Source organism: Chiroxiphia lanceolata, chromosome 3 (genome assembly GCF_009829145.1).
Source record: "Chiroxiphia lanceolata isolate bChiLan1 chromosome 3, bChiLan1.pri, whole genome shotgun sequence".
NCBI classification, from domain to species: domain Eukaryota; kingdom Metazoa; phylum Chordata; class Aves; order Passeriformes; family Pipridae; genus Chiroxiphia; species Chiroxiphia lanceolata.
The window spans coordinates 64,425,090-64,452,278 of record NC_045639.1 but is presented as its reverse complement, the minus strand read 5'-3'; the positions used below and the strand labels follow the sequence as shown (position 1 = coordinate 64,452,278).

At 40.9% G+C, this 27,189-nt stretch overlaps 2 protein-coding genes across 4 annotated transcripts; both read left to right on the top strand.

Moving 5' to 3' along the window:
• Positions 1-4,030: 4,030 nt before the first annotated feature.
• FABP7 (fatty acid binding protein 7) lies at positions 4,031-7,506 on the top strand. The gene is made up of 4 exons (XM_032683573.1): positions 4,031-4,163; positions 4,837-5,009; positions 5,637-5,738; positions 7,138-7,506. Exons 1-4 carry the CDS (start codon positions 4,091-4,093, stop codon positions 7,186-7,188), a joined length of 399 nt encoding a protein of 132 aa, XP_032539464.1. The 5' UTR covers positions 4,031-4,090; the 3' UTR covers positions 7,189-7,506.
• Positions 7,507-9,916: 2,410 nt separating this feature from the next.
• On the top strand, positions 9,917-22,647 carry SMPDL3A (sphingomyelin phosphodiesterase acid like 3A). Of its 3 annotated transcripts, none has more exons than XM_032683371.1 (8): positions 9,917-10,137; positions 11,612-11,825; positions 13,177-13,321; positions 16,193-16,289; positions 17,527-17,705; positions 18,785-18,965; positions 20,863-20,987; positions 22,122-22,647. In XM_032683371.1, exons 1-8 carry the CDS (start codon positions 10,050-10,052, stop codon positions 22,425-22,427), a joined length of 1,335 nt encoding a protein of 444 aa, XP_032539262.1. In that variant the 5' UTR covers positions 9,917-10,049; the 3' UTR covers positions 22,428-22,647. The 3 variants fall into 3 exon arrangements, with proteins under 3 accessions (XP_032539262.1, XP_032539261.1, XP_032539260.1); XM_032683370.1 differs by lacking the exon at positions 9,917-10,137 and adding an exon at positions 10,284-10,390; XM_032683369.1 differs by lacking the exon at positions 9,917-10,137 and adding an exon at positions 10,503-11,348.
• Positions 22,648-27,189: the final 4,542 nt, after the last annotated feature.

Sequence of the window (27,189 nt, the reverse complement as noted above, 5' to 3'; positions counted from 1 at the left end):
ACCTTGCCTATCACGTGGTCCACAGCTCCAGCAAAGCCCTTCACGTGGGATTTATGCAGCACAAGACTGGATTCATACAGATGCTTTGTACCTGGGGCCATTCTGTGACCACTTCCTTGTGCAGCTGCATAATTGGGTGTCTTCTCCACAAGGCATTTGTTGAAATTGGGATTTCTAAAGAAAATAGAGTAAATAAACCTAGATATTTTCCGTGATTCACCAACAGCACTGAAATGGTTTATTTTTATTAGGGGGATTAGCAAATCTCTCAGACAGCTAAAGAGCATATAAGATAATTTTAGTTAAGGACATTCTACTGCCCTGTTTGACATTAGGTTTTTCTGCAACATCAAAAATCAAATTGCACTCAGCCCTGAAGTAACATCATCCCATCTGACAAAATAGCTACTAAAATCTGTTCATTTCTGTGTTGCACTGAGATCAAAACTGCACAGAGATTCACAGCAGGACTTCAAAAAAGCTTAAAACATGATAAGAATACCCTAGCTGGTTGTCCATAAATGGGGGAAGCTTCTTCTTTCAGCTGCACGTTTTCAATTTCCTTAATTCAGAAGTAGCCCCCTATATGTTTCACAGTGCTAAGAGTTTAAAGAAACACCTACGTCAGTTAGGACCCTGAATCATGTTGGTTTCAATTGCATTCAATACCTAAAAGGCCTCTGAGTGCTCACATCTGCTTTTATACCAGGGGAGTTAGGCCCTGGTATCACTGCTACCCTTTGTTGCATACATGGATACAAGATACTCTGCAGTTCCAGGGTCTTTACTGCCTCGAACACAGAAATATTTGAATAATGCAGTCATCACTAAATTATCTGAAGATCTTATAACTTACTATCCCTTAACTACTGATCAAACTTGACAGAGTACTACGCAGTTTCTGGCTACTGTACTGAAAAGACAGTGAAATGATGGAGGTTTAACTGAATTGGTGTAGCAAGAGTGCCCTGCCTGCATTAGATCCACTGAGGTACAGAGCAGAAGGACAGATAAACCTGACTTCAAACACAAGCTGCACCAATTTCACTACATTTCTACAGCCAGACACTAAGCCTTTAGTGACTGGCTGTAGTGATTATATGCTCAGCAGCTCCTGACATTGATTGTGAGGAATCCACACATGATAGAATCTCATGGCCCCCCTTTTCTACCATAGGAGTCTGGTGGCCATAATGTGGTGCCCCCTTCCTCCTCTTTTTTTCTTTTTCCTGAACAAGTGAATTTTTTTCTTTCAAGTACAGAATGAAGGCTGAACGAGGCTGACAGCCTCATTCTCTGAATGTCCAAGAGCACGTGAAGCAGGGATATAAGAGGGGAAAGGTAGCTAAAAGCAGGGTTTGTGACCTGTATTTGAAGGCTGAAGGTTAGAGTAGCCTCATGTTCACCCTGAATGGCCTTTGGAAGCAAGGATTACTCATTACACAGGGATATGTTGCCACAGCATTTTCATCTTTCAAGCAGACCTTGCACAGAAAACACAAATGTGCCTACTTAGACTGCTCAGGTGTTGTAAAGAGTTTAGTGTAAAGGAGAATGAATCCCTTCGTGTTCAGAGAGGAATCTCCAGAGGTAGCTTTAGTCACACAGGCATTTTACAGGGGAGTACAGAGTCTGTTAAAACCATCAAACTGCTGACAGCAAAAACAAAACTCCAAGCTGGTCTCTTGTGCAGCAACCTAAAATGCACACCAGGTCAGTGTATTTCACACTGCAGTCTCCATTCCAACCATGGCAAAGCATTTATACAGATCAGGATGATATTGGTAAAATCATTTAGAATTTAATATCATAGAATCATAGAATGATTTGGGTTGGAAGGGATCATTTGGTTCCAACCCCCACCCCTCATGGTCAGGGACACCTTTTACTAGATCAGGTTGCTCAAAGCCCCATCCAGCATAGCCTGGAACAGTTCCAGGGATGGGGCATCCACAGCTCCTGTGGGCAACATGTTCCAGTGCCTCACTGACTTCACAAGTTTGGCTGAAAAATTATCGTCCTCAGGAAGGGAACTAAAGGAAGGGAATAACTCAAAGCATGAGAAATGACACCTCAGGGGCTTCAAATTTGCTCCCTGTCAGTGCAGAGGAAGAAAACTGACCCAGACACTGCTGAGGTTGATAGGTCTTAAATTTAATCTGCTCTAAAGGCAAGATGTGACCATGTTCCTATGCACTAGAAGAATTTATTGTTAATACTAATCTAAACCTCTTCTCTTCTAGTTTAAAGCCATTTACCCTTTCTCCTGTCACTGCATGCCCATGGAAAAAGTCCCTTTCCAGCTTTCTTGTAGTCCGCGTTAGGTACTGATGCATCTCAGGTGAAGTAAGTAAGTGATGAGGTCAGTTTGTATATACTTGTGTGTCAGCTGCCTGGGTGCCAGCGATGAGGCTCTGTGAGACCACCACTGCAGTTGGTTATGAGTGGTGGGCATTATTTACTTGATAATGTTATTGTATTGAGGAAACACAATCCTCAAACTGAACTGGAGCCAGGGATGACACGCGTGCACAATACCAAACCCATGTGCCCTGTGCCATGACATTGCCAACTACAAAGTGTAATTGGCACTCATTCATTACAGAGGGTTTGACTGACTACAGACATGAAGTTAGGGAATATCCATATGAGATGCACCACTAAGACTGATATTCTCTGCAAACTTTGGAGGCACAGCATTACCCAACTTTGACAAAAAAAAAAAGGGGGACTTGATTCCTTTCAGTCTCATGAACAGCTGGAGGTCTGTTATTTCAAGTGATGCTCCAGTCTCCCTGGCTTTCTGAGCACTGGCTGAAAAGCCTCAGAAGAGCTGGTAAGAAGAGGCAGTCAGACATAAACTGAGCAGCTGCAGGAGGGCACTTTTTGCTTCAAAGTAAGTGAATGGAAAGTTAAAGAGAAATTGATGCACTAGTCCATAATGTTAGGTTATGACAATTAATGAAAATTGTGTTGGGTGGTAAAAGGAATTAGGATTATACTCCTTGGATTAATTCAGAGAGGGTTTAATTCCTTATGAGGACAAGTGAAAAAATGGCAAATTTAATTAAAATCGCATCAGAAATCATCATTTGCCCTACGCTTAAAGAATGTGCCATACTATAAGAGCCTGAAAGAAATGCAAATGATGATCAGAAACTGATTTTAAAATATTGGGAAAATATTCATAATTATTTCTATTTTGTATGGCTGAACAAGGTAAAAAATTGCTGAGGTTTTGTTCCCGAATCACACAAATTCACTTAGTCCCTGAGTTTTGTTACAAGAGCTGAAGTGCTAGATTCAGTATTCTGGAATCCATCCAAGTCGTAGGTCTGGAAAAGCTGACACTGTGGTGTGTCCCACAGAGACAGGCTGCTTTCTGAAAAACATTTGAGAGACAAGATGACCACCTAGCATCTTAAAAGGATTTCAAAGAACAACTAGGAAGAAAACATTCCCTCTCTTGCGGGGAGAGGAGGGGGAGGGGGAGAAAAAGAAAGAAACAGTTTTAATCTCTTTTCCTTCTTTCTTCGTTCTTAGTCTCCAAATGCGCCAGTTGTGGGGGCAAGGTGCTGTTTCCAATCAGCAACACCAAATGCCAAGTTCAGAAAGCATCCATATAGATGCTGTGAGGTGTAAAGGGATCTGCACTTGGCAACACCAAACTGGGTTTGAAAATCTTCATGGGAAAACTCGGTAGCATTGTGATCCTCAGTGGAGTCTTTCACGTCGGGTGCCCGCTTCTGTTTTTTCCACCGTGTTACTTTACATTTAGGGATAGCAACGGGGACCGACGGGCGTGCCCCCGGGGAGGCTCGGGTGAGGAGCGGTGCCTCAGTCTTTCCTCTCCCTTCCCCTCCGCGTCCCGCCGTGTGTCCCGGCTGGGCACCACCGCGCCTCTTCCCCGGGGCGGGGAGCCCCCTCCCCCGGCGGTGTGGGGCGTCTCTGCGGGGCCGTCGGGGGCGGACCGAGGCCGCCCCCCGCCCCCGGCCCCCCGCCGGGCGCCTGCTTTAAATGCGGAGCGGCGCGGTAGGACCGGCGTTTCTGCCACCCCCGGCACCGCGCTCAGATCACGCAGCCGGCCGCCATGGTCGAGGCTTTCTGCGCCACCTGGAAGCTGGTGGACAGCCACAACTTCGACGAGTACATGAAGGCTCTGGGTAGGTACGGCCGGGCGGCGGCACCTTTAGGGGACCTTGGAATTTTGCACCATACTAAAAAAAAAAAAAAAAAAAAAAAAAAAAAAAAAAAAAAAAATTTAAAAGGACCCCTTCCAATTGCCAGAGATGTAGATGAGGCATAGGCAGCGGCGGTGGTGGTGATGATGAGGGGGGTTGTTTGAGACGGCTGTGCTTCTATCCCCAGAGCTGCTTCGCTGCGGGTCATTCAGGCGGGGGGGGTACGGGTGTGCTTGGAGCCGTCCTACGGGGAGAGGCTCCGGGCGATGGCCCCGGGCGAGGAGATGCATGTGAAAGACGGGCACATGCTGCTTGCGGATAAGCTGGAAACAAACAAACACAAAAGAAATCATTATGCTGGAGTGATAAGGAACTGAAACTCAGAGCAGCAGAAGCGATCGAGGCCGTAGGGGTGACCGCGGACGGGGTGCGGTGGCGGCGAGGGGGGCACGGAGCTACAGCGGGGGGAGGGAGCAGTACCGATGGATAATGTCGCTACCAGGGCACAAGCGAAGCAGAAAGCAGCGTTGCACAGGGATAGCTTACAGCTGTAGAGCGGGAGGAGAGATTTCTGTACCTCGATGTGTGGCAAAAAGAAAAAATATATAAAAACTCGAAGGTCTGATGGATTTCTCTTTGTCCTTGAATGGTCTAGGAGTGGGGTTTGCAACACGGCAGGTGGGGAATGTGACTAAACCCACTGTGATTATCAGCAGCGAGGGGGACAAAGTAGTGATCAGGACTCAAAGCACTTTCAAAAACACAGAAATCAGCTTTAAACTTGGAGAGGAATTTGATGAAACTACCCCCGATGATAGGAACTGCAAAGTAAGTGAACTCTGGGGCTGCAGTGGCCTCTGTCTTTTTTCTCTTCTTCCTCCCCGCCCCCGAGGCTCTATCTTTGGTAGGGTCAAAGGGAAAAAAATGTAACTTCTGGTACTATTAGTTGTAGCACTGCGAAGGACGGGGAAAAAAGGCAAGATTGCATCTTGCTTGCCCAGCCCGCTTACCGTCTTGCCTGAATCAATGTGTCGTTTCCCCAGCTCCCTGTCTGCCTTCCAGTGTCGATGATTTGTGTTTGCCCGCTTTTCTCTCAAACCAAATACAATTTGGCGAAACTTTTTTCCCGTCGAAATAGTCAAATTCCTTTTTTTTGTGCACCTTTGGGGGCTTAACATGAAACGTTATCCCAAAGCACATCTGAAGCAGGTTCATGTGAGACTGGAACTCGAAGGAAACAACTTTTTCATCCTTTGACGCAAACAAGAATTGTGTGGAGTTCATGCTTAAAACAAGGATGATTCATAGCCTTGGCTTGAAAATGGCTGGGACTACTTTATAATTCTAGATCCACATCCATCTATTGAAGAGAATTCAATAGAATGCTGAATGTGTGAGCAGAATCCCAAATATCCCAAATAAATGAAGGTCTTTGTGCTTCTTGGTATCTCACAGTCAGTTGTGACCCTGGATGGAGGCAAGCTAGTGCACGTACAGAAATGGGACGGCAAAGAGACAAACTTTGTGAGAGAAATAAAGGATGGCAAAATGGTAATGGTAAGTATAAAGCTCCCTGAGCATTCGAATGTACCACTAACACTTCTCACTTACCCTTATCTCAAGCTTTGTGAACAGATAGTGTTACTTAGACACAAATCCTTAAACTAATTAGCAGGGAAAGCTAGCAGGGATTTTTCAAATAGTTGTTTTGTTTTGTGTCTTGTCTTAGTGACAACTAAAAAATTGCTAGTGGTTTTAGGTAAGTCAGGCTATGAATTTCCAGAGTGTATATGTTCTTTCTAGACTTTTATGTAAATACCCAAGAAAAAAGTTGTGGTAATGATACAAAGTTCTTGATTATATAGGAAATTATCTGTTGAAAACTTTATGCATGCACACATAAATAGTTAATTACACAAAACAAGCATTTCCCTGTGAAAATAATTACAATATTGCAGGAGGTAATGGCATTTTCTTATTTAATAGTAAAGGATTTAGTCCTCCTATCTTTTTATAAACTAAAATAAACAGCTGTTGTATAGAGAAAAATCTCAGTTTAAATTCATGTTATTTTCCCAACTTTTCAGAAACTGGAGTATAGGGTGAATAAATGTTATAAGTTACTATAGCTAATGTCCAGGGTAGCACTTCACATGCTTATTTTTGGCACAGAGATGTAGCTTTCAAAAAAATGTCTTCAGCTATACTAATGTATCAGACTTGGTTGCTGGAGAAAACCAGTTAGTTTGTTTCCTGCATACTTCAGAGAGTATCTGCATGGATGGAGACTTGCAAATAATACAAACTTTAAAGCATACAGTGAATGCAACACAATGTGGCAAGCGATTCAAGGGAAAACACATGCTTTGCTTTTTGAAATAGCTACACATATACAGAAAACCTTTTCCTTTGGAATTTGAACATTCTGAGGTGCCCTGTTCTACTTCAGGAAATACCTCCAGAATGCATACTGTAGTTAGTGTTCTACACAATTGCAGCAACTATAGTATCTGCTAGTTCTAGCTTCACAGGGCACAGAATGCATTTTTTAATGCAAGATTCTCCTTAAGTATATACCTATGCATAATAGTACAGAATAGGGGTATAGAGGACTTCGAATTTTAAAATTTACACCTTGGTGTGATCAGCTTTGGGAAAATAAGTGTACTAAAACAATGCTATATTAAAACAGTTAAATTCTAACCTCACTCGTGCTGCCTTGTAAATGTGCATTATGTGCTTCTTGGGTGTGAAAGTAGCAAGGAGAAAGTTTCATTTCTTATGGAAACTAAACTAAGGCTTTGCTTCTTCATTTAAAATGTCAAGCTAGACCAATTTATTTTTCTATAAATTACATAATGTAAACTGAACTTGTTGTAGCATGGCCTTCATAATATGTGTTATTACAGAAAATAGTCCAGCATCTAACATGTCTGTCTTTTCCTTGGACTTGCAGACTCTCACCTTTGGTGATGTGGTTGCTGTTCGCCACTATGAGAAAGCGTAGAGTTTACGTGACCTCTGTCCAGATGTTACTTCTGCTGGATGGATTAATGTCCTGTCCATAATCAAGCATAGCTAAAATGCACATTTCTGGCATGAAAGGTTAATAAAGAGTTTTGGGGAGTGTTTTTTATATAAAAACAACTTTATGCCATCAAATTGGCATGCTTGTGCTCTATAGTGAAACAGGTTAAAGGTTAAACTTGGCATTAAATTTCTGAAACACTTGCCTCTTTTTTTTTTATTATTACAGTAAATGGAAAATATGTGAATTGTTTTGGAATGCAAATCAAAAAAAAATTAAAACATTTTTTAAACATGTGCTCCTTTGGCATTTAATCAGCTAATATTCTAGTGTTCTGGAGGGAGGTGTTCAAAGTTCCTTTTCTGAGTTTAAGGATGGAAAAGTATGCAGCACAATAATGCAGCAGCCTTTCTATGTGGTGTAGAGTATTTTGGGAAATGAAAAACAGACTTCAGTGGCTTCTTTTTGCTGGAGAAAGATAAAGTCCCTGTCTTTATGTAGACAAAGAAGTAAGATGCTCAAGCCAATTTCAGCTCCCCTCTTCACTGGGAATTTGTTTCCCAATGCAGGCTAAGGTCAGTAGACAGATAGACTTTGTTGGGGTGATCATGGAGTTTTGGGTTTAGTAGTTAAGAGAGTTAATTTGTTTTGATAGGTTTGGTTTTTGGCTGTGTTTTTTTGTTGGGTTGTTTTTTGTTTTTTTAGGGGTTTTTTTGCTAATATGCAAATATTGAAGTCTTTCACAGGGTCAGAGGAAAGGGTCAACATGATAAATAACTCTTTCATCAGTCTCCACAAGGATGGCAGGAAAACAGTACAAGACAAACCTACTAAAATTCCCTTCCCTGAGCTGTTTTTTTTTTTTTTAATATAGCTAATATGTACAGGAGACATAACAGTTTGCACTGTGACAAATTTAAAATAAAAATGCTGCTTAAAAACGATAAATTAAAATCTTATGCCTGACCAATATTTCCTTAAAATACCAGAGTAAGAAAGCTCACACCCTCAGATTATTAGGAAAATTGGAATGGGTTGTTGGCAGCAGGGAGGAGATTGTTTAGAGAGTCCATGTTTTCTACACACTGAGTCAGTGAACCACATGGAGATGTAGGTACCTATAGCCTTGCAAACAAAGGCACAGCTGAGCCCAACTCCCAGGCCTAATCCTGCACTGTATCATCCTTCAGGTCTCCTGTGTGATATCATGGAAAGATGCTGTTGACTTCCCTGGATAGGTAGGATAATGTGGGTAGCCCATCTCACTCATCTGATAAAAGTTCAGACATAACAGGCACCTAACCCACATTACTATAAAATTTAATGTTATTAGCTTATTTTTTTTCACAAAGAAGCTGTCTGAAAGGAAGATTCAAGTCTGTTTTGTGGGGAACACTACACATCTAGAAGGGAGTCCTTAATTATGAACCATTAAAGATGTTTTATTTGGTGGCTATTGATAGTTTTTAAAATCTGGAGCAAACAATTTTCATCAGAGAAATGGAAAGTAGAACTTGCTCCAGTGGTACGGGGAGCTCTTCTGGGCTGCTTAGCTGCTACAGTGCAAGTTCTGTTTAAGGAGCATCTTCTGCCCTTCAGTTTTATTAGCTCATTTAATCCTCAGCTTCAGTATCTGATGCAGCTTTCATCTGCCTTCCCTCTGTTGCCTGCGGGTGCTCTTGCCACATGACTGTCCTTCCCAGCCACCCCTTCTGAGAAAGGTGGGAGCAGCTGCATTTCCTTCTTCACTGGGAAAAACAGACTTGCCTCCCCACTATTGACATTCATCTTCACAACAAGTAATTTATGGGGTCATTAATTAAAAAAAAAAGGTTTTTAGTAAATATGAGGAAAGGAATGCAGAGACGTTGCATTTCAGAATAAACCTTGAACAGTAAATATTTTACGTTACAGTTGCTTTTAAACAAGGGCTACTTTTCCCTACAGACATCAGTTCTATATGTAATATGAAACCATCGTGAAGCTTATTGGTAAAGTCTTTTGCTATTCTAAAGATAAATAATATTAATGTCAAATTAAGGAGAGAAAAGTGGAGAAGTAGTGCCTGTGCCACTGCTCAGAGGAGTGAAAAAATGACACACGGGACTTCACACTGCTGCTAATAAAACAGCTTTGCAGAGCCCTGGAAAGCAGATCTGAACAGAATAGCATACAGAGCATTGTGACAGTAGAGGGCAGCCACAGGATCCATGACACCGCTATTGTGATCTGCTCCTAAAACTGACAGCAAGTACTCTTCCTCTAGACAAAACTACTCTGACTTCAGCAATGAACGGCAGCTTTGCTACCATAAAGCCTTGGCAGCGAAGACTCGTATTTACAGTACTTCTCATCACTTCCCTTAAGCTGTATTAAACGTGTACTTCATACCATATTTCATCAGTTTTTTGTTTTGTTTTGTTTCTTATTTTAAAGCATCTTAAGTAACCGAGATCCATCCTTCCAAGAGATGTTTGAGGTGTGGGGCGTCTTGAGCGCAGCCTTCCTTCAAGGCCGCCTCACATCAGCCGGAGCTCTGACTTGCGCCCTGCCCGCGGCCAGGCTTGGCTCCTGCGAGCTCCCCTCAAGGTCACCGCGGGCACGGCCGGCCGAGGCGACAGCACCTCGTCCCCTCGGGAGCGGCCGCCTGGCAGCCGGCGGGGGCCGCGGCCAGGGCCGGCTGCTGGCCCCGAGCGGGCGGGCGCGGCGCGGTGGTTTCCGGCGGCCCCGGCGAGGCCTCGGAGGGCCGGGGCTTGCACAAGCCGTTCGGGGCTCGCCCCTTTCCCGGGCAGTCACATGAGCACAGCCGTCGGCGGGCCAGGCGCTCCCGCACGGCCAACATGGAGCTGCGAGTGGCCCTCGGGCTGGCGCTGCTCTGCGCCGCGCTGGAGGCGGCACCGGCGGGCCCGCAGCCCCGCTCCGCCGTGGGTGAGTCGGCGGGGGGCAGCGCCTCCGGAGGCCGGGGGAGGCGGGCGAGGGGCGGCCCGGCGGAGGCAGACCCGGCCAGGGGCACTGCCGGCCCGGCGGCGGGGGGGCTGGGGTGCGCGCTCCCCGCTTGTGCCTCCTTTCGCCTCCCCTGGTGGCACTGCTGCCCGCGCTTAGCCCCCTGCCCTGGTATTCCCTGTCCCAAGTGGCTTCAGCTGCACGTGGCTATTAGATCAGTAAACACAGCGCTTTTCAGGTACGGGGGGTTAAGTGGGGTTTATATCCAGCTATCCGGCGGGTGGGGTGAGGTGAGGTGAGCGCGGCCCTGCCTGTGGCGCGGTGTCCCGGGGCAATGCACTGCAAACACCGCGTCGGGGCTCCGTGCTGTCAGCAAACACACGCGCTCTGCCCGCCGTGGCCCCTGGTACGGCCGTGCCCGCAGGTGAGTGCTCCCAGATGGTTTCCCACAGAATTTTCATTCCATGTCGCTCACACTTGCCTCGGACCGAACACGCATCGCTATCCCGGCGTTTCTGAGAGTCCTAATCGTAGGAGTCACAGTTTTACAGATTTTGAAGAACGCTGCTGGTTTTTGCTTCCTGAAATAAAGCTCCACGGGGTAGAGTTGCATGGTGCGTGCTCAGCCACAGAGTGGGCATGTGACCTTGGGAAAAATCAATTTATATCCGTCCCTGTTTCACAACCACTGCCCCAGATACATGCGTGTCAAAGCCTTTACCAAGTGCTCTGAAACGGTCAGAAAGAAATTACTCTTATTTTACATGAAACTTGAAGGCTTATAGGCTAATACAGACTTCATTCACCTTGTTCAGCATATTCCTATACTTCTCAGCTCCTTTCTCAGTGCAGTGCTGTGTAGCCATGGCTGAGAACATGTCAGCCTGGAAAACAGTGGCAAGGCTGACACATTGCTCTATGGTGAGAAGCCCAGTCTCTGCTACTGTGGCTGCTGAGGAGAAGAGCTTTGAAATTTTTGCACACATGCTGTTTCTTGCCATTCTTTCTAGGCTCTGATCTTTTATAGTAGCTTCCAGCCAGGGAAGCTCTGGAAAAATACTTAAAATGCAACTCCCTCTCTTTTCAGGTGAAGTGGAGAAGTCCTTCTATTGCCTCCTCTACTCTGCAGTTTCCAGATTGCTATTAATGAAAAAGAGCTGATTTTTCAGTTCCTTTCAATCTCCGTTTTATTTCTGGTGAATAGTGTAAACCCATGCCTCGGCCTCTGTTTTCAGTTTTTTTAAGTAGACTACATGAAGGACTCGACTCTCGTCAGGAATGCAGAACTTGCCCACACTTATCAAACAGGCTGATCAACAATTTGTTAAATTTATTCTCCTTTTCAAGACTTTAAAGAGGAATAGCAGTAGACAACCTGGAGCAAACTTGGCATTACCCTTGTATATCCAGTTCGGATGCAAATAATGCATTTTCTTTAATCTTTGTTTTCTGAAAACAGGGCAGTTCTGGCATGTATCCGATCTACATTTAGATCCGACTTATCACATTACCCCTGATCGCACCAAAGTTTGTTCTTCTTCCAAAGGAGCCAATGCCTCCAACCCAGGCCCATTTGGAGATTTTTTGTGTGATTCTCCTTATCAACTTATCTTGTCAGCATTTACATTCATGAAGGATTCAAAAGAGCAGGTTTCATTCATGATTTGGACAGGGTAAGTGTTCAAGTCATTGCAGTTAAAGCTGGATAGCCAGGTAGTGTGGTAATTCACAAGTCTGTATTTGCACCAACAGATCTGAGTTCAGTATCTCACAAACGCTAGTTGTCCCTTTAGTTGTCCAAATGGCTACTAGGTAGAAGACTGAGAATATAAGGCCTCGGGAGCAGACTTCGATCTCTGTATTAATTGTTGGACTGTTCATTGTGGTATTTACCACATGGCTGTGTTAGTGTAAGTCAACAGAAATGGTGCAGGGGGGGTGGAAAATGGACAAAAAACCAAAAAGAAAGGTCAGGGCAATAACTGACTGGAATTAATTATTACGGGAGGCAGTGAATTTCTTACATCTTCAGGTCTGCATCTGAAGTGCATCCTTTCTTAGAAGATACCCTGTAACTACATTGCATTTAGTTCTTTAAGGGGTAACTAGAATCAAGCAATACTACAGCTTATGCGTTTGGGTTTTTTTTTAAATTTATAAAGTTACCATTCTGGTTTGGTGCCTGTATGGATTCTAGATCAGCAGCTCTCAGAGGGAGGGTAACAGTGTCATAGTTGCTGCCTCTCTCTTCAGTACTGTCTGTCATTATACTCTGTTGAGTAAAAACATTTACCTTTCCTGTTCCAATCTTCCATATTAGAAAGTGAGCATAATAATACTCTCACAGAGGTGTTACCTGTGAAGCTTTGTGTGCCTTAGCAATGGGACTGGAGAAAGAAGTGTGAAAGGGAGGCATATGAGTAGCTTGATAGTACTATGCCCTGCTACTTTCTAGGTATTCATGAAAGATAGCATTGATGTACTCTTCTGCTATAGGAAAACTCTGAATTCTACCATCACATAGTTTTTTATGGTATAGCTCAACAGATAATTTATCAAAGAGATTAATAGTTTGGAGTGTTGTGAGAACTAGTTTGTTTATGTTGTGTCAATTTTGCTGGGGAAGGGTGTTAAAAAATACTAATATATGAAGATAAGGGATGAATTTGTTTCACTTGCCTTATCGTACTTAATTTTCAAAAGGATGTTGTTAAAAGGAAAAAAAGAAACTTGCAAAGTTGTACAGGTGATGAAGGACATATAACCCAAACTGCGCAGTAGCTCAAAATGATGGCATTGAATTAATTTAATTTCTAAGAAGTCTTCATTATGATATGAAACAACATTAGTCTGCTCGTTTGCACTTTTTTAAAGCCTTTGCAGTGAGCCTTTCAAGCAATTCTGTGGTTTTAATTAAAAAGTATAGTAGCCTTACATGCTAGAATGTAGATGTGTTTGCAGAATTTTTTGCCATTCCTTATGTTGCTAACAAACCTTTGTAAATAAAACCTTTTTCTTTTTCAGAGATAGCCCTCCTCATGTTCCTGTAAAAGAGCTCTCCACAAAGTTGGTCATTAGCATCATTGGCAATATGAGTTCTACAATTCGTAATTTCTTTCCAGATCTTCAGGTTTTCCCGGCCTTGGGCAATCATGACTACTGGCCACAGGTAAAACAAGTTAGCTGTTTTTTTATACATCATATTGAGTGTGTTCCTAACGCCTCAGAAATTATTCTGGAAACAGAATTCTACAGTTCTTCAGTTAGCATTTAAAATTACCAATAGTTCCGCTGTAGAACAGAAATCTCTCTCTTTGTGCTCTTACCCGAGGAAAGGTTGATGCCAGGTAAAATCTGTACGTGGCCTGAGATCACGTGAATTCACTGCTAATTGTTCCTCATGGCTTAGAACCACCATATGTCGAAATAGTTAATACATGCTTATTTTTTTATTGCTGTGTGAGTCATGCATGTGTAATCTATCAGAAATCACATCCTTAATGGACCTATGAGCCTGTGATAAGTTTCCAGGTGTACTGAAAGTCCTGCTGGAAATCTGTCTGCTGGCATCACTGGATTTATTTTTTTTACCAAACTAATGGCAGAATTTTTGTAATGTCCCTGTAGTTTTGCCACTATTATTAAAAATATGTCTATTTTTTCTTTCCTTATTCTTTCCATTTAGCCACTGAATCATCAATGTGAATATTTCTATGTGCAGCTGAGGACTTTTTCGCTTTGAGTGTACTGTGAATATTGTTCTTGGCATAGCTCAAAAGTAAACAGTTGCTTCATGTGTCCTTTAAAGCATGTTGTGGGTTGATCTGGCAGCCACAGGACTCAGAAGCAAATGCTGTCATTGGATCTGAGGGGATCAGAAGGGATGTGGAGCAGGTCAACTAAAATATTTTGTTGGAAATGCCTCATGGGAATTCAGTAACACCCTTTCACACCCCAAAGGATTTATTCCAGCTTTCTGTGTTATTCATTAGGCCTGTCAGGGTATATGTTGGTGTACTAGGTAATTATATAATTTCCCGTGTCATTGCTGGAGTTAGTGGTTTCCAGACTGAAGACTAACAGAGGTGCTGAGAGAGTGGGAAAAGGAAACATGCGAAACAAAAATAAGAGCTAGACATATATTGGAAATGTGAGCGTACAAAACAAACTGGGACTTCAGTCTCTTGTGTTCTTACTGTGGTAGTTTTGTGTTGGTTTGTCAGGTGCACTGATGAGGACAGGTTGGTTCACTGGAAGCCTCTGGTAAAGTATTTTGATAAATAACCCCCTAACTGAGGGCTGTTTTGTTTTCATTTTGTTTTGTTTATAAAAATGTCTAAACAGATAATAGTTGTCATTCAGCAGTCTCCTTTGATATAGAAGAAAAAAACTAGATACAATAACTTTGTAGACAAAGAATGTAGGGACTTTTTCAAAGAATATGAATTTTGCTTGTGAAATTAAATCTGAAAATAGAAAAAAAGATGCTCAGGAGGGGCAGATGGGTAGCAAATAGGACTTTGAAGCAGGCAGGTGATTGGAATAACTGCTGATTGTTGTAGTTTTCTCTGCGCAAAGCCACACAGTTTGTTTGATACTTTGCTTTGAAATCACGTGCTTCACCAACGTGCAGAACTGACATGCTTTTCAGTTACTGCTTGAAAAAGGCCATGGGATCAGAATATCCCCACTATGGGGTCATTTCATCTGTTTTGATTGGTTTAACATTTGTTTTTTGCAGTCTATGACATTTTTCTTTTTCATATGGACATGCATGGCAAATGTCCTGTAGGCTGGAAGTGATGTGGAACAAGACACACACTGTGGGCTGCTCCAAAGCAAGTGTGAGAGCTGCGTGCTCACCATGCACTGAAGAATTTTATTGCTCTCAGTTGTGTTCTGAACTGTCTTAACAACTGAACAGTCTTGGGTGATTTTTCTTGCTGAACATGTTATAAACACTACTTAGTATAATCAAGCATTGGGATTGGGATACCTTTCAGATCGTATATTGTGACCTAAGTCTTTCTGCATTGTCTTATTTGCTTCACACCCTTGCCCCTGCTTAAAACAAATTCCCAAACTGCTGTCTAGCAGTTCCCAGAACACTGGCTTGCCTGAGTCCAAACCACCTTCAGTCCATAACATGATCTCTTATCTGAGATCAGGTTTTGCTGTGTGTCTCAGTGACTGTTAGGTCTGGCTCAAAGCTGTCCTAATAACTGATGTCTGTGCACTGCAAGCAACAAATTTCTCAACAGACGTCTGATTGCACTGCTCCTAGACAGAGGCTTACTGCCTAAGCCTCTAACAACGTAGGTTTAGTTTCAAAGATCTTGGAAAGGTCAAATTTATGTTTAAGAAAACATTCACTGCAATGCTGTTCCTGTTTTTCAACCCCTGTTAGGACAGGCTGGTATCTTTCTGTCAGGGTTAGATCAGAGCATGGCTCTTAACAGGCTGTGGCTCAGGCTGAAGAGTGTTACAGTCCTAATTACAGCCAGTGGGAGAAAACATTGACAAAACTTTTATATTTTAAATGCTTTGTTATTAGAACTACAGGACACCACAGCAACATTTGCCAGTTTCGTCTGAATATGTCTGAGGGCCGTAGTGGAGTTTTAAGGAGCTGCTATGAACCCCAAGTTCTTGAAAAAATCACCTTCTTTAAGAGAAGCTTACCTTCAAGCTTTTCATCCAAGAGACTTTATTTTTAGACTTTGACTTGTCAGTTGATATGTTTATTAATTCTGCAGAATGTATGGTTTTCCATTCTGCTGTATTCCTAAGGTTTCACGTATTTCTGGCGTTAGTTTATCAGTGCATTAATAAGGCCATGCAGTCAGTTCTGACTAAGTTTAGGCATTTGAAGCTGATCAGCAATATTGGATGTTCAGAAGTTGTTTTTTTCCTTTCTTGAATTCCTCCTGGTGATGACTGGATAAACTTATACGCAAGAGGCCGGGTAGGATAATTTAGTGGGGTTTTTTTGTCTGTGTGTCCGAATGCTAAGATTTAGCCAGATTCTCCTCTCTCACAGGATCAGCTTCCTGTAACTACCAGTGAAGTTTACAATGCTGTTGCCGATTTCTGGAAACCTTGGCTAAATGATGAAGCAATCAATACCTTCAGAAAAGGTAAAGTATGGCAGTAATGCATTGTGAAGCTCAGGTTTAGGAAATTAATGTTTCTATGGATTAGCTGTTTGTTTAGCTAAGTCTCATAGGATGAATCAGAACAATGGATTATCTGTAATGCTTCTCCTGGAAGAAGTTACTTATCTTTTTCAATGGCAATGCCTATATTCAAAATACATGTATTCCTTTCTGATGCAATAATTATTGCTTCTTGTAGAGATGTACAGTGCTATTGACATTGTACCAATGCATGTGAAATACCTTTCTGACTTTAATACCTCTTAATACTTTTTAGATGAAGGTGTATGGATGCACAAGAAAACTTAGCTTTGGTTGTAAAAAACTGTGAAAATGATGTTTCTGTTTTAATGCTATATGTATTTCAGAGCATATTGAATAGGTACATTCTGGTTCAAGTTATGATAGCACATAGTCATGGTGATTATACAGTTAACATTTGGGTCCAACTTACTACCTGGGAGAATATTGATATCCTAATTAGGATTGTTCTTTTTAGCAAAGGACTGAAAAGTTCAACCCAATTTCCAATCCACTCAAACATTAGGGATTTGGAAGTTTAATTTGTGAGTTTGCGTCCTGAATGAGAACAACCTCGGGATAAGAATGGAAGTGGAAACTTTAAGAAGGATAATAAAACTCAAAGGGCAGACCGTACATTCACGTATATTATAATTCTGTTGCTGTAGCTCCACTGAACTATGAAGTTACACCCATTGAAGAAGCTCAGCATGCCGTGGAAAGTTTTGGGAGCTAGAATTGAAAAATGTGATCTTTACTTTTCATCATATTACCAGTCTGAAGTTAAATGACTTTCAAAGTACAAGGCCACTAAACTCAAACAGTTCTTCCTGGAGGAGCCTGTAGGTTTGCGGTATTTCAAGAAATGTGGGCCTTTTAACAACTATTGTATCTCATTGTGGAAGAAACATTAGAGGGCACTTCTTGCCTGTGATAATTGCATCTGAATACTGTCAAATAAAAACAAAGACAATTACAGGCAAGAATTCATAAATAATTCAGTGTCAATTTATACTAAAATGTGGCTGAAAACGTTGTTAAGATGTTCTGTTGTGATATGGTGATATGTGACTTGATTAAGCATCAGTAGTCTATTAGAAAGAGTAAGGCTGGGTATTTTGTCAGTGGCATACTTTGATTGTAAAGTTGTGCCTTGAAGCTTTTAATTTTTCATAGGATATTGGTCCTGTTTTCACAGGTGGCTTCTACACACAGCTGTTTGAATCCGGTGATAGTTCTCAACCGCTCAGGATAATCAGTCTGAACACAAATTTATATTACAGCCCCAACAGCCTAACTGTGAATATCACTGACCCAGCCAACCAGTTTGCCTGGCTGGAGGCAATACTTGAAACCTCTTCACAAAACAAGGAAAAGGTAGGGGCCATGAACAGCACCCATCAGAAGAAGTAGAGACAATGAAAATATAAACATGCTTCTAGAAGAATATTAATGCTGCCAAAGATACTAAAAAATTAAAATTTATTTTTTAATAAGTCCTCTTTGGATAGGCACATTATACTGCAACAATGAATAAAATAGTTGAATGAAGTTTCTCAAATGAAATTTCTCAAATTTTACAGTAAAATACTTTTTCTTTCCTACTATGTAAAATACTGCAGAAGCCAGTTTCTTAGCTTTTGTACCCATAGTCTTTAATTTTAAAATCTACACTAAGAGAAAAGCTAGCATGTTTGATTTACATTTTAATATAATTAAAAGTATCAAAAATAGAAATTAGAAAGGAGTTTGTCAACCACAAAACTTAGCCAAGCTGCGCAATTGCTATGATTTGAGTGTTATAGTAAATTGTCATATATTACTCAGGTTTTGAAGTGAAGTTATAAATTGTTGGCTCCTGATAGATTGATTGATTGATCGGTGCAGGGATTGGATCATCATCTGAGCAGAAGATGTGTTTAATTTGAAACGTTTACATTTTGCTGCAGTGTTTTAATTTAAAAAATATTAGAGTTGAGTCAGGAGAAAGGAGATATTTCCCTTCCTCATGAAACTCTGCAGCATATTAGCTGGTGCGTGCAGTTGGCACTAAGCCTCTGCCTCAGACAGAGGGGTTTTAACTAGTGTTTCCATGTTTCTGGTGACTCTCTGGCCATGCAGGCGCTCTAATACTTGAACATAAGTTTTTCCTTCTATCTTCTTGAGATGCCAAATTATAAGTCTTGCCCTAGTAACTAATTTTTTTCATTCGAAGTAATTGATAACATTTTCCTTAGGCCTAAAATCCTCTAATAATAGACTTAATTGATATTATGAATTTGAACATTCATACTGTTTGTATTTTATATAAAAAAACTGTCATGATTTACATCTTTCAGAATGACATTTCTGAGACAGCATTATTATGAAACTGTGGTAACCATTATTAGGTTACAGCTAAAAGTGTAAGTTTCAAATGAAGGTGCTAATCATGCTTTCTGTATTTAATTCCTTAGGTATATATAATAGGTCATGTACCAGTAGGATACTTGCCATATGCAAGGAATACTACAGCTATAAGGGAGTATTACAATGAGAGACTGGTAAAGATTTTTCGCAAATACAGTAGTGTTATTGCGGGCCAGTTTTTTGGACATACACATAGAGATAGTATCATGGTCCTCCTGGATGAAGAAGGTAATGATGCTTGCTGGCTCCTGAATCTTTTTCTTCCTGATTAAAAGCAGATTAATACTTTCTTGCATGTTTTTCCTAGTCAGCTTCTGTTATAAATAATTGAAAAAAGGAAATTGGGAAATACTGCTATATATCTGCAAGAGTTCAAGTCTCACACACTACCATTCTTTTTCCAAAGAGAATCTTGCAAGGCAGACTGTCTTTTTTTATTGAAGTCAGAAGAGACTCCTCTAGCTTCCTAATCTTTTTTTTTTTTTTTTTTTAATGAATGCTTATGCCTAGACAGGAATTTCTAGTCTTTCCTCTCCACTCAGTGACACGGGCAAATTATACTAGCCAGTTGCTATTGTGTAATGTGTCAAAGGGAATGTTCTCAGGCCAGCTAGACATGCTCTATGTTCTTGTGTTTCCTGCATCATTACTGTGCCTCTCTGCTGAGTTCCCTGCTGCTTCAAAGTTAATTAAGATAAGGGTAAGCAGGAGGCAGAGGAAAGAAAGTCTCTGCCTGTTGCATCTCTTAGATCAGCTAATTTCCCTTCAAGAAAATCACCCACATTGAAATTTTTGTTTACTACTTTGAAATCCCTTAGTTTGAAGCATGGGCATGGCTATATGGAGCACTCTAACATCTCTAACAGAAGATATCTAACAAGTTGTGTCTGTAGCATAGAACAATGAGAGGTCTGTTGCTTTGCTTTATGTAAAATACCCAAATGTTAATTGGCTCTTCATCTATGTTTTATATAAACTTATAAAAACTATGCCCGAAATGATGACCAGGGTAACACTATTCCAAATCTTTTACCTTTTTACATGGTGTTATTATGGAGTTAATCTCCAGTAAAAAGAATCCAGACTAATGAAAGAACTGGCTTTTTGTATTTTTTTTAATGGTGTTTAAGGCAGTCTCATACTTACATTTTTTGTACCTTGTCCCATTTATGCTTAAAATCATCACCTCTACTGCAGATTTCACAGGGGACAGACATTACAGTTCACATGTGCAACTGCTTCCAAATTATTTTAGTAATTTTGCATCTTTTGACAAGATTTAAACAGTGAAGTTGCATGTAGCTACATACAGATTGTGTTTATCTGTACAGTTTTAGACTGTCTTCTATTTGTGACATTTTCCTCTTGACAGAATTCCAGAGAATTCAAGATAAATGCAATATTGCAGTCAACATCAATGTAATGAGATAGAGCTCAGTTTCATCTTCTCCAGAAGAATCTACTGATTTCCAAGCTTTCAAAGCTTCTGCTCATATGTGGAGACTGACCTTGTGATTTCATTGCTGTGACAGTGTCAGAGAAGGGAATAGTTAGGGTTTCTTTCTTCCACAGAGAACCTCTCAATGTGCTTATCTGCATATTCTATCTCATTAAAACCATCTGCATCAGCAATTCAGTTGCTGTAAAGATCTGTGTTCATGTACTAGGTGCTGAGTTAGTGTAGCTGAGTGAAGTCAGGGTCAGGTTATGAGACTGGTGTTTCTAATAACATTATAAACACATAAAGTGACATGTAAAATACCATATGGAAACAGCAGCTAAAGGTTTTGAATATGTCTTCAGTAGAAATATGCAAAATGCAGAGACTTCACATATAGGCAAGACACTTTGCACAGGTAGTTGAATTGGTCGGGAAGCCTCTGGTATAGACAAACTTAAGTGGTACACACTGGAGTGAGTACCGTTGTATTTGACACAAGTTTTGGTCTGTGTGTTGGAAGTATAGAAGGAGTTCACAGTGATATAGCTTATCCAGGGGGGAAAAAAGCTAATATCCTTAAGCCAGTCACTCTTATCCTTGCTGTGTTGGTTCTCTAAAAAAACATGTGTTTGAAAAAGAAATGATTGAAAGGAAACTGTCTCCTCACCTTCCTTTTTCCTGCAGAAAAGCCAGTCAATTCCTTGTTTGTGGCACCTGCTGTAACCCCAGTGAAGAATGTATGGCAAATGGAGTCCAATAACCCTGGTGTCAGATTGTATCAGTATGATATCCTTGATTATACTTTGCTGGTAAGTAAATATTTTAAAGCATTTAAAGATTTTAAATAGTGTAATTGAAAATTACAGTGAGATATCAGCCTTTGTAGTATCATGGCTATTGGTGGAACTTTGGTGCTTACTCTTAATTTTTCTTCCTGGGCAAAGGAAAGGAAATCTGTCTTTCTGTGCCTGCTAGACTACCTTGTATTCTCAATGGAATATTCTTATGACATAGAATCAAAGACAATCAGAATTTTTCTAGGCAAAATCCTAAAACTATTTGCAGGGAGCTCTGCAACTGTGAAAGAGGTTCACCCCAAATCCTAGGCTTGTTGTTTGCTGAAGATAGCCTGAGCTTTGGGATGCAGTCCATGAAAGGTTTCTAAAGGGTGTAGAAGGGCAGAGGAAGAAAAGCACTTTTAACCCCATGATGTCTTTTGTAATCATGCCTCTTCCTATATAGAGTTTATACTTTTTATGGGAAATGGTAGATAAATTTAGAAGGAAAAAAAGTAAAATACTTTTACTCTGTAGTCTCGTAATTTTTGGAGATGAAGTGAATCCTGTATAATTATATTGGCTCTGAATGACTTGGACTTTCTCTCTGTAATTCAGGATAAAATCTTCACTCCACTGAGTTCAGTGACAATGCACTCTGCAACTTGACTGGGAGTGAGGTTTCTCTCTGGAGACCTATGCTAATACAGGCTGCTCCTTTCTTGTGCAGATTTCACTCCTGCATCGATCTCTTCCTTTCCCTTAAATTCTCCCTGGGCCATTCTTTTTCTGTCCATTCTGCCCCTCAAGGAGTGCCTGCAGAAAGGAGACTTCTGGTTCTTATCCTTTTGCCCCGCTCCTAAGGCAGACGAGCATAGAGGAGTTTGGACAGGAAAGACCTCTAACACTGGCACTGCTGCCTTTTGTGTCTCCTTTTTCTTCTCCTCCCCATCCCCCCACCATTACTGCACTGCAAGTACCAGCTCTGGGTGTAAGCCCAGCTCTTGGGGTGGGACATGACCTTCTGTTCACTTGTGAATAATGAGGAGTGACAGCTTCCTAATCAATATATCACTCCAGAGACTTAATGAAGCAGGGAAGAAAGCAATACAGCCTTGACTATTTTTTCTTTCTTTATCTTTTCTTTTCTTTTTTTTTTAACTGTAGGATCTTTGGCAGTTTTACTTGGACCTCAGAGATGCCAATGAGAAAAATGAATCCAACTGGAAATTAGAATACATCCTGACTAAAACTTATGGCATTGAAGACTTGAAGCCAGAAAGCCTATATGAAATGGCCAAACAGTTGTCTATGCCACACAGCACACTCTTTAAGCAGTATTACAGTAACTTCATTGTGAGTTATGACAAAACCATTGTCTGTGAAGAGGGGTGCAAGACCTGCCAAATATGTGCAATCCAATATTTAGATCACTCCTCATACACAGAGTGTATCCAGCGGGAGGCAACGTGAAGATGAAATCTCTGTGCAGTTAATGCAAATAGCGACTTTGCCTGTGATTTAAAGAACCTGTTTGTTCTTTCACTCAAGCACTGACGTACGGACAGGGAACCTGGGGAACTTCTCTGAATTTCAGGGGAGCAGTAAATCTCCCTAGATTGTTCTTCTTGCAAACATGTTGTCCTTTATCATCTAAATAAAAGCTTATTGACTATGTAATAGTGGCCAAATACTTCGCTGTGTTTTCAAGTGTCCTGTACCCTGCATAACAGGCATCACAGCATGTGGGAATAGAAGTTACTCACTTGGTTCTTTGTAAATCCAAGTCTTATTTCTCAGGGTGTGTAAACATAGGCAATACCATTTCAGGCATGGAATTTTTATGGGGACGGGTTTCAACCATCTGCTGTCACAATTTGCAAACTGAATTCAGCAAAACCCACATTTGCTGAGACTTGAGTGCAGTTATGTTGTTGATGCGATGCCACTATCTCTTTGTGCCAAGTTTTCCTTCTTAATCCCTCAAACCTACCTCTGCTTAGGGGCATTTTCTAATGATGGCATAAAAGTGACTTAATGGAACACAAACCTCCATCCTGTAAATGCTTAATCTAATTTTTTTCAGAATCTGTGTGTTTGCCCAGCATGAAGTGCTTTTTTTCTCATGATAGAGCTATGTGCATTGATACTGCTATCAAGGAGTATCCTGGTATAAGATTTTGCAGCAGACCGTAAATCAGGTTTAAATTGATCAACATCAGTAATTGGACATAACAGATACATTCTCTGTGTGGCATAGGTCATGCACTTGTCATGGTGTTTCTTATGTTTCTTTTTTCACAGAATAGTCTAGTACTTAATATGAAGATTATCACATATGAATTTACAATTGCAGAATTGCTTCTTCCTCTTCTTGTGGTTAAATATGTGCACAAGATGATGCTATTAAGATGGCCCTTTATCTGGTGTGTGTATAACCAAGAAGGACCTTTACCCATTTTTCTGTCACCTCAAGAGCTACACCTTTGGAAGCTTTGGTCAGTATAATGCAACACAGACCCTACTCTAGATAATATTATCCCTGAGTAACTGGAGTTGTAGAAGTGGTTATGAGACAAATCCAATTATGGGTTTTTTTAATGAGATTAAAGCCTTTACTGTAGCCATTGAGGAACTTTCTGGGTTTGTTTCTACCCAAGCTTGAAGTATTTAACAGAAAATTTTCAGGTAAATTTTCTGAGTCTGCACAACTGTAGATGCAGATACCTCAGATTTGTCACACATTAATCATTCATAGAGGAAATCGTTGGTTTGTTAAATTTGCATTCAAAAACAAATCCTCCAGTGGCGCTAATGTTTAAAAATGCCATTAATAATGCACAGTAGGCAGTCCTATGTTTTCAATTCAGTGCTTGGAGAAGGTATGGTGAGCACGTAAACTCTTTAATCTGTTCTGTCTGCTCTTAAGTGTATCTTTAGATGTAAATAACCTGAATTAACGCGGGTACTGTACAGACTACGACTATGAGGAAGTGCCAAAAAGTTTCAGCACTGAAAGCTGATGATTCCATCTGTGTCGCATGTGTTCCTTGGTTGCCTTTCTCATGGGTGTGTTCATTAAAAAAACGCCTCTTACCAGTACCAGTTTTCCAAGGGCAAGGAGGCAGAGTTGTGGGTGAATAGCAGAAGAGAACTTGGAACTGATAGGATAGCTGAGCTTCCTCCAGTTTGCCAGATGGGTTTTGTTCAGTTCAGTCTTGAGCTTTGAGCTGTCTCTTCTCTCCTACTGGTTGGTTTCTGTGAGTTTTATGGCTTCTATTTAATACCTACAAGACATCCTGGAAGCACTATAAAAATTATCAAGTTGTATTTTTCCATTATGGACTTCTTTGATGCTAAACTTTAGGCAGAGCTGAACCATGTGGTGATTTAGTAGCTACAGAATTCTAGGAAGAGAGGTATGCTGCTGATGGGGTGTTGGGCATCTTGCTTACTAGATTGCCTTTTTTTTTTTCTTTTGGTGTATGTGTGTCAGTAGATGTTATTCACTGAACATGAACAAATAAATGCCTGCAAATGCCTAAACAGCAAGCTATGATCCAGGCATACTTTTTTATTAATTTGGACTTCAGTTGAAGCCAAGAGTTGGATGACACCAGCTAAGATGTTTTTTTGTTTTAGCCAGAGGGTTATATCCACCAGGGTTACATTTAGCCAGAGTATATCCTCCAAGATACATCCTGTTATGCAGGCTAGCATTCTCTCCTTCCCCTGTATGTAACTGTAGCCATGCAAGTTCTAGCATAACTTGCCAAGAAAGATCCAGGAATATGTTTGACTGCATTATCTTGTAACTCGGGCATAAACCACGGAGAGAGCTTCTAGAAATGCTACACTTTAAAATATATGAGATAAATCACATGAACAGCTTAGATACCCAGGCGTCATGTCTGAGTATATGGGGAAATAGAGGGAGATCATGATGTTTTTGTTTTGGGTTCCTACTTTATTCCTTTGTGGATCTAGGACTGTTCTACAGAAAAGTTTTCCTGTCCTTATAGAAGCTTTTATAAGGAATCATAGAAAACGGCGAAGAGGCATGACCTGATAAAGTAGCTGACTCCTGTAGACCAAATTCCCATTTCACTTTTCAGATGGTATTTTATGGTCCCATCTTGAATGAAGGTTAGGGGGAATATTTGTAAAGCCACATTTTACAGAAAGACAAATTACACCACCTAGTGGAGTAAAAAGCTTTTCATTTATCTACAGTTTAAAACTAGAGGCATATAAACAAGGAGAGTAATTTTTCGAATATTGTAGGATTTAACTTCTCCCTTTTGAAGGTAAGTAAGTTTTGAAGGAAGTACTGCTACTTCTTTGTACTTCAGCAGTACTGTCCTGTTGCACACTTTCTCTGAGTATTAAATGGTTGCTGGCTTCTAGAGGCCATGTCACTTGATGAATCCCGAACCCTGCAGTAGGTACAGGTCTCAGCCCACATCCAGGGGAGAACTGAATCTTATGGAAGATATCCTTGGAGTCCAGCTGAGCTAGCCAGCAGAAAAGGGGCACAACAGAAACCAAAAATAGTCCCCAAGCAGGCTGATGTCTTCTTCTGATTAGTTTCTGTGCTTTAATTCGCTGCTGGAGTTAACTGTCTGAGCTTATGTCTACCTTTACAGGTACTGCAGCATAACCGGAGTGCCTTCTTAAACAGGAGGGTTGGTGCTGAGCAGCTGGTCACTGCTGCACATTTCAGTAGCAGTTGAAGGACTTTAGATGTACCTTTGAAATGCAGCTGCCAACTGCAGTTACATCTGAAAGAACTCTCTCCAAGAGCACTTTGCAACATGAATAAAAGCACAGTGAGGATGATCAGTAAACTGTTCAAAGATGTGCTTCAGATCCAAACCGCAGTGAAGGTTCACCCAGAGGCACATGTTAATTGTTTTAGACTGGGGCACTCATTAGTGTCTGGATGTGATCTCATAATTTCTATTGTTTTTCACTTGCCAGCCTGAAGAAATTGAAATGACTGTAGGAGACTGGCAATGAGTAACATATTGTTAGTAAAACTGATGACCTTAAGTTGTCCAAAACCAGAAAGAGGAAACTTAAGTACATGTATTCTATTGTGATGAAATCGACAAATGATGAGCACATAGCATCTCCAAGGATAAATATCTAGTTCAACACTGTATCTAAGTTCCTTCTATGGAAACAACAATCTCAAGAAGGTGAGCTGTCACATCGGTCTAAGAATAAAATAAACCTCTTGGAAGTCCCTCTTATGCCCAGTCAAGAGGAACTATAAAAATGTCAATGAAGAAAGTAACTGTAACTGTCTAAACAAGATTAATTGCTTTCCTTCCTTATTTTCCAAAAGCTGAAAACTAGCTTCTAGCTGCTTACTACTACAGCTTTCAACTGTCAGTCCTAGCTTTCTTGTTCTGCTAGAGGAATGTGGTTTTCTGGTCTCCTTCTGCAACTGAACCACTTTCTAAACTAAAATTTTCACTGGTACTGCTATGTTTATATAAAAAAATCTGATAGTAACACAGCATTTTCCACTGAAACTGTTATGCAATTCTCAAAACTTCTCCCGCATGCTATAAAGTTTGACATCTTGCCTGTCCAACACAGTACATCCTGATGAATATACTGCAGCAGCTTTTTTAGTCCTGTATAGTCTAAGCTGTTTGATAGTTCGTGTGGGCCAGATGGTCTGCTAGTAAAAACTGACTTCAGAGCACTGAAATTAGTGAAACGATGAATTAATAAAGTAATTACGAATCCTACTTGATATTAGGGAATGGGTTTTCCAATATACCTAAAAAGCATTTCTGTGTGACATAATGCAGTCCTGCCTGGAAATGAACAAGCAGTCTCAAGCAGCAGTATCAGAGTATCTGTATCAGTATACTTCTTTTCCTGGAATAATTGCTCCTGTAGCCCAGAATGATGTGATAACACAGCTATCCTTCTTTCCTTTCCAAGTTACCCTCAATGTTTGCCTGTGTAATGTTGATTTATGACATGTAAAGACATGCCAACAGACTTAAGCATACAAACCCACATGAATTGTGCTCCCAGGTGTTCTGGTTCGATGTTTGTTGACTATAGATGGAAACCCCTTATACAGTGTTTCTAGGGAGGTGGGGGACTCTGCATCTTGAGGATTTTGGAGTTTACAAGACAATTTAGGCATGCCTGAGGCTGCTAAAGGATAGCAGTTTCTCTACAATCTTGTACAAGCATTGAAGCCCAAATC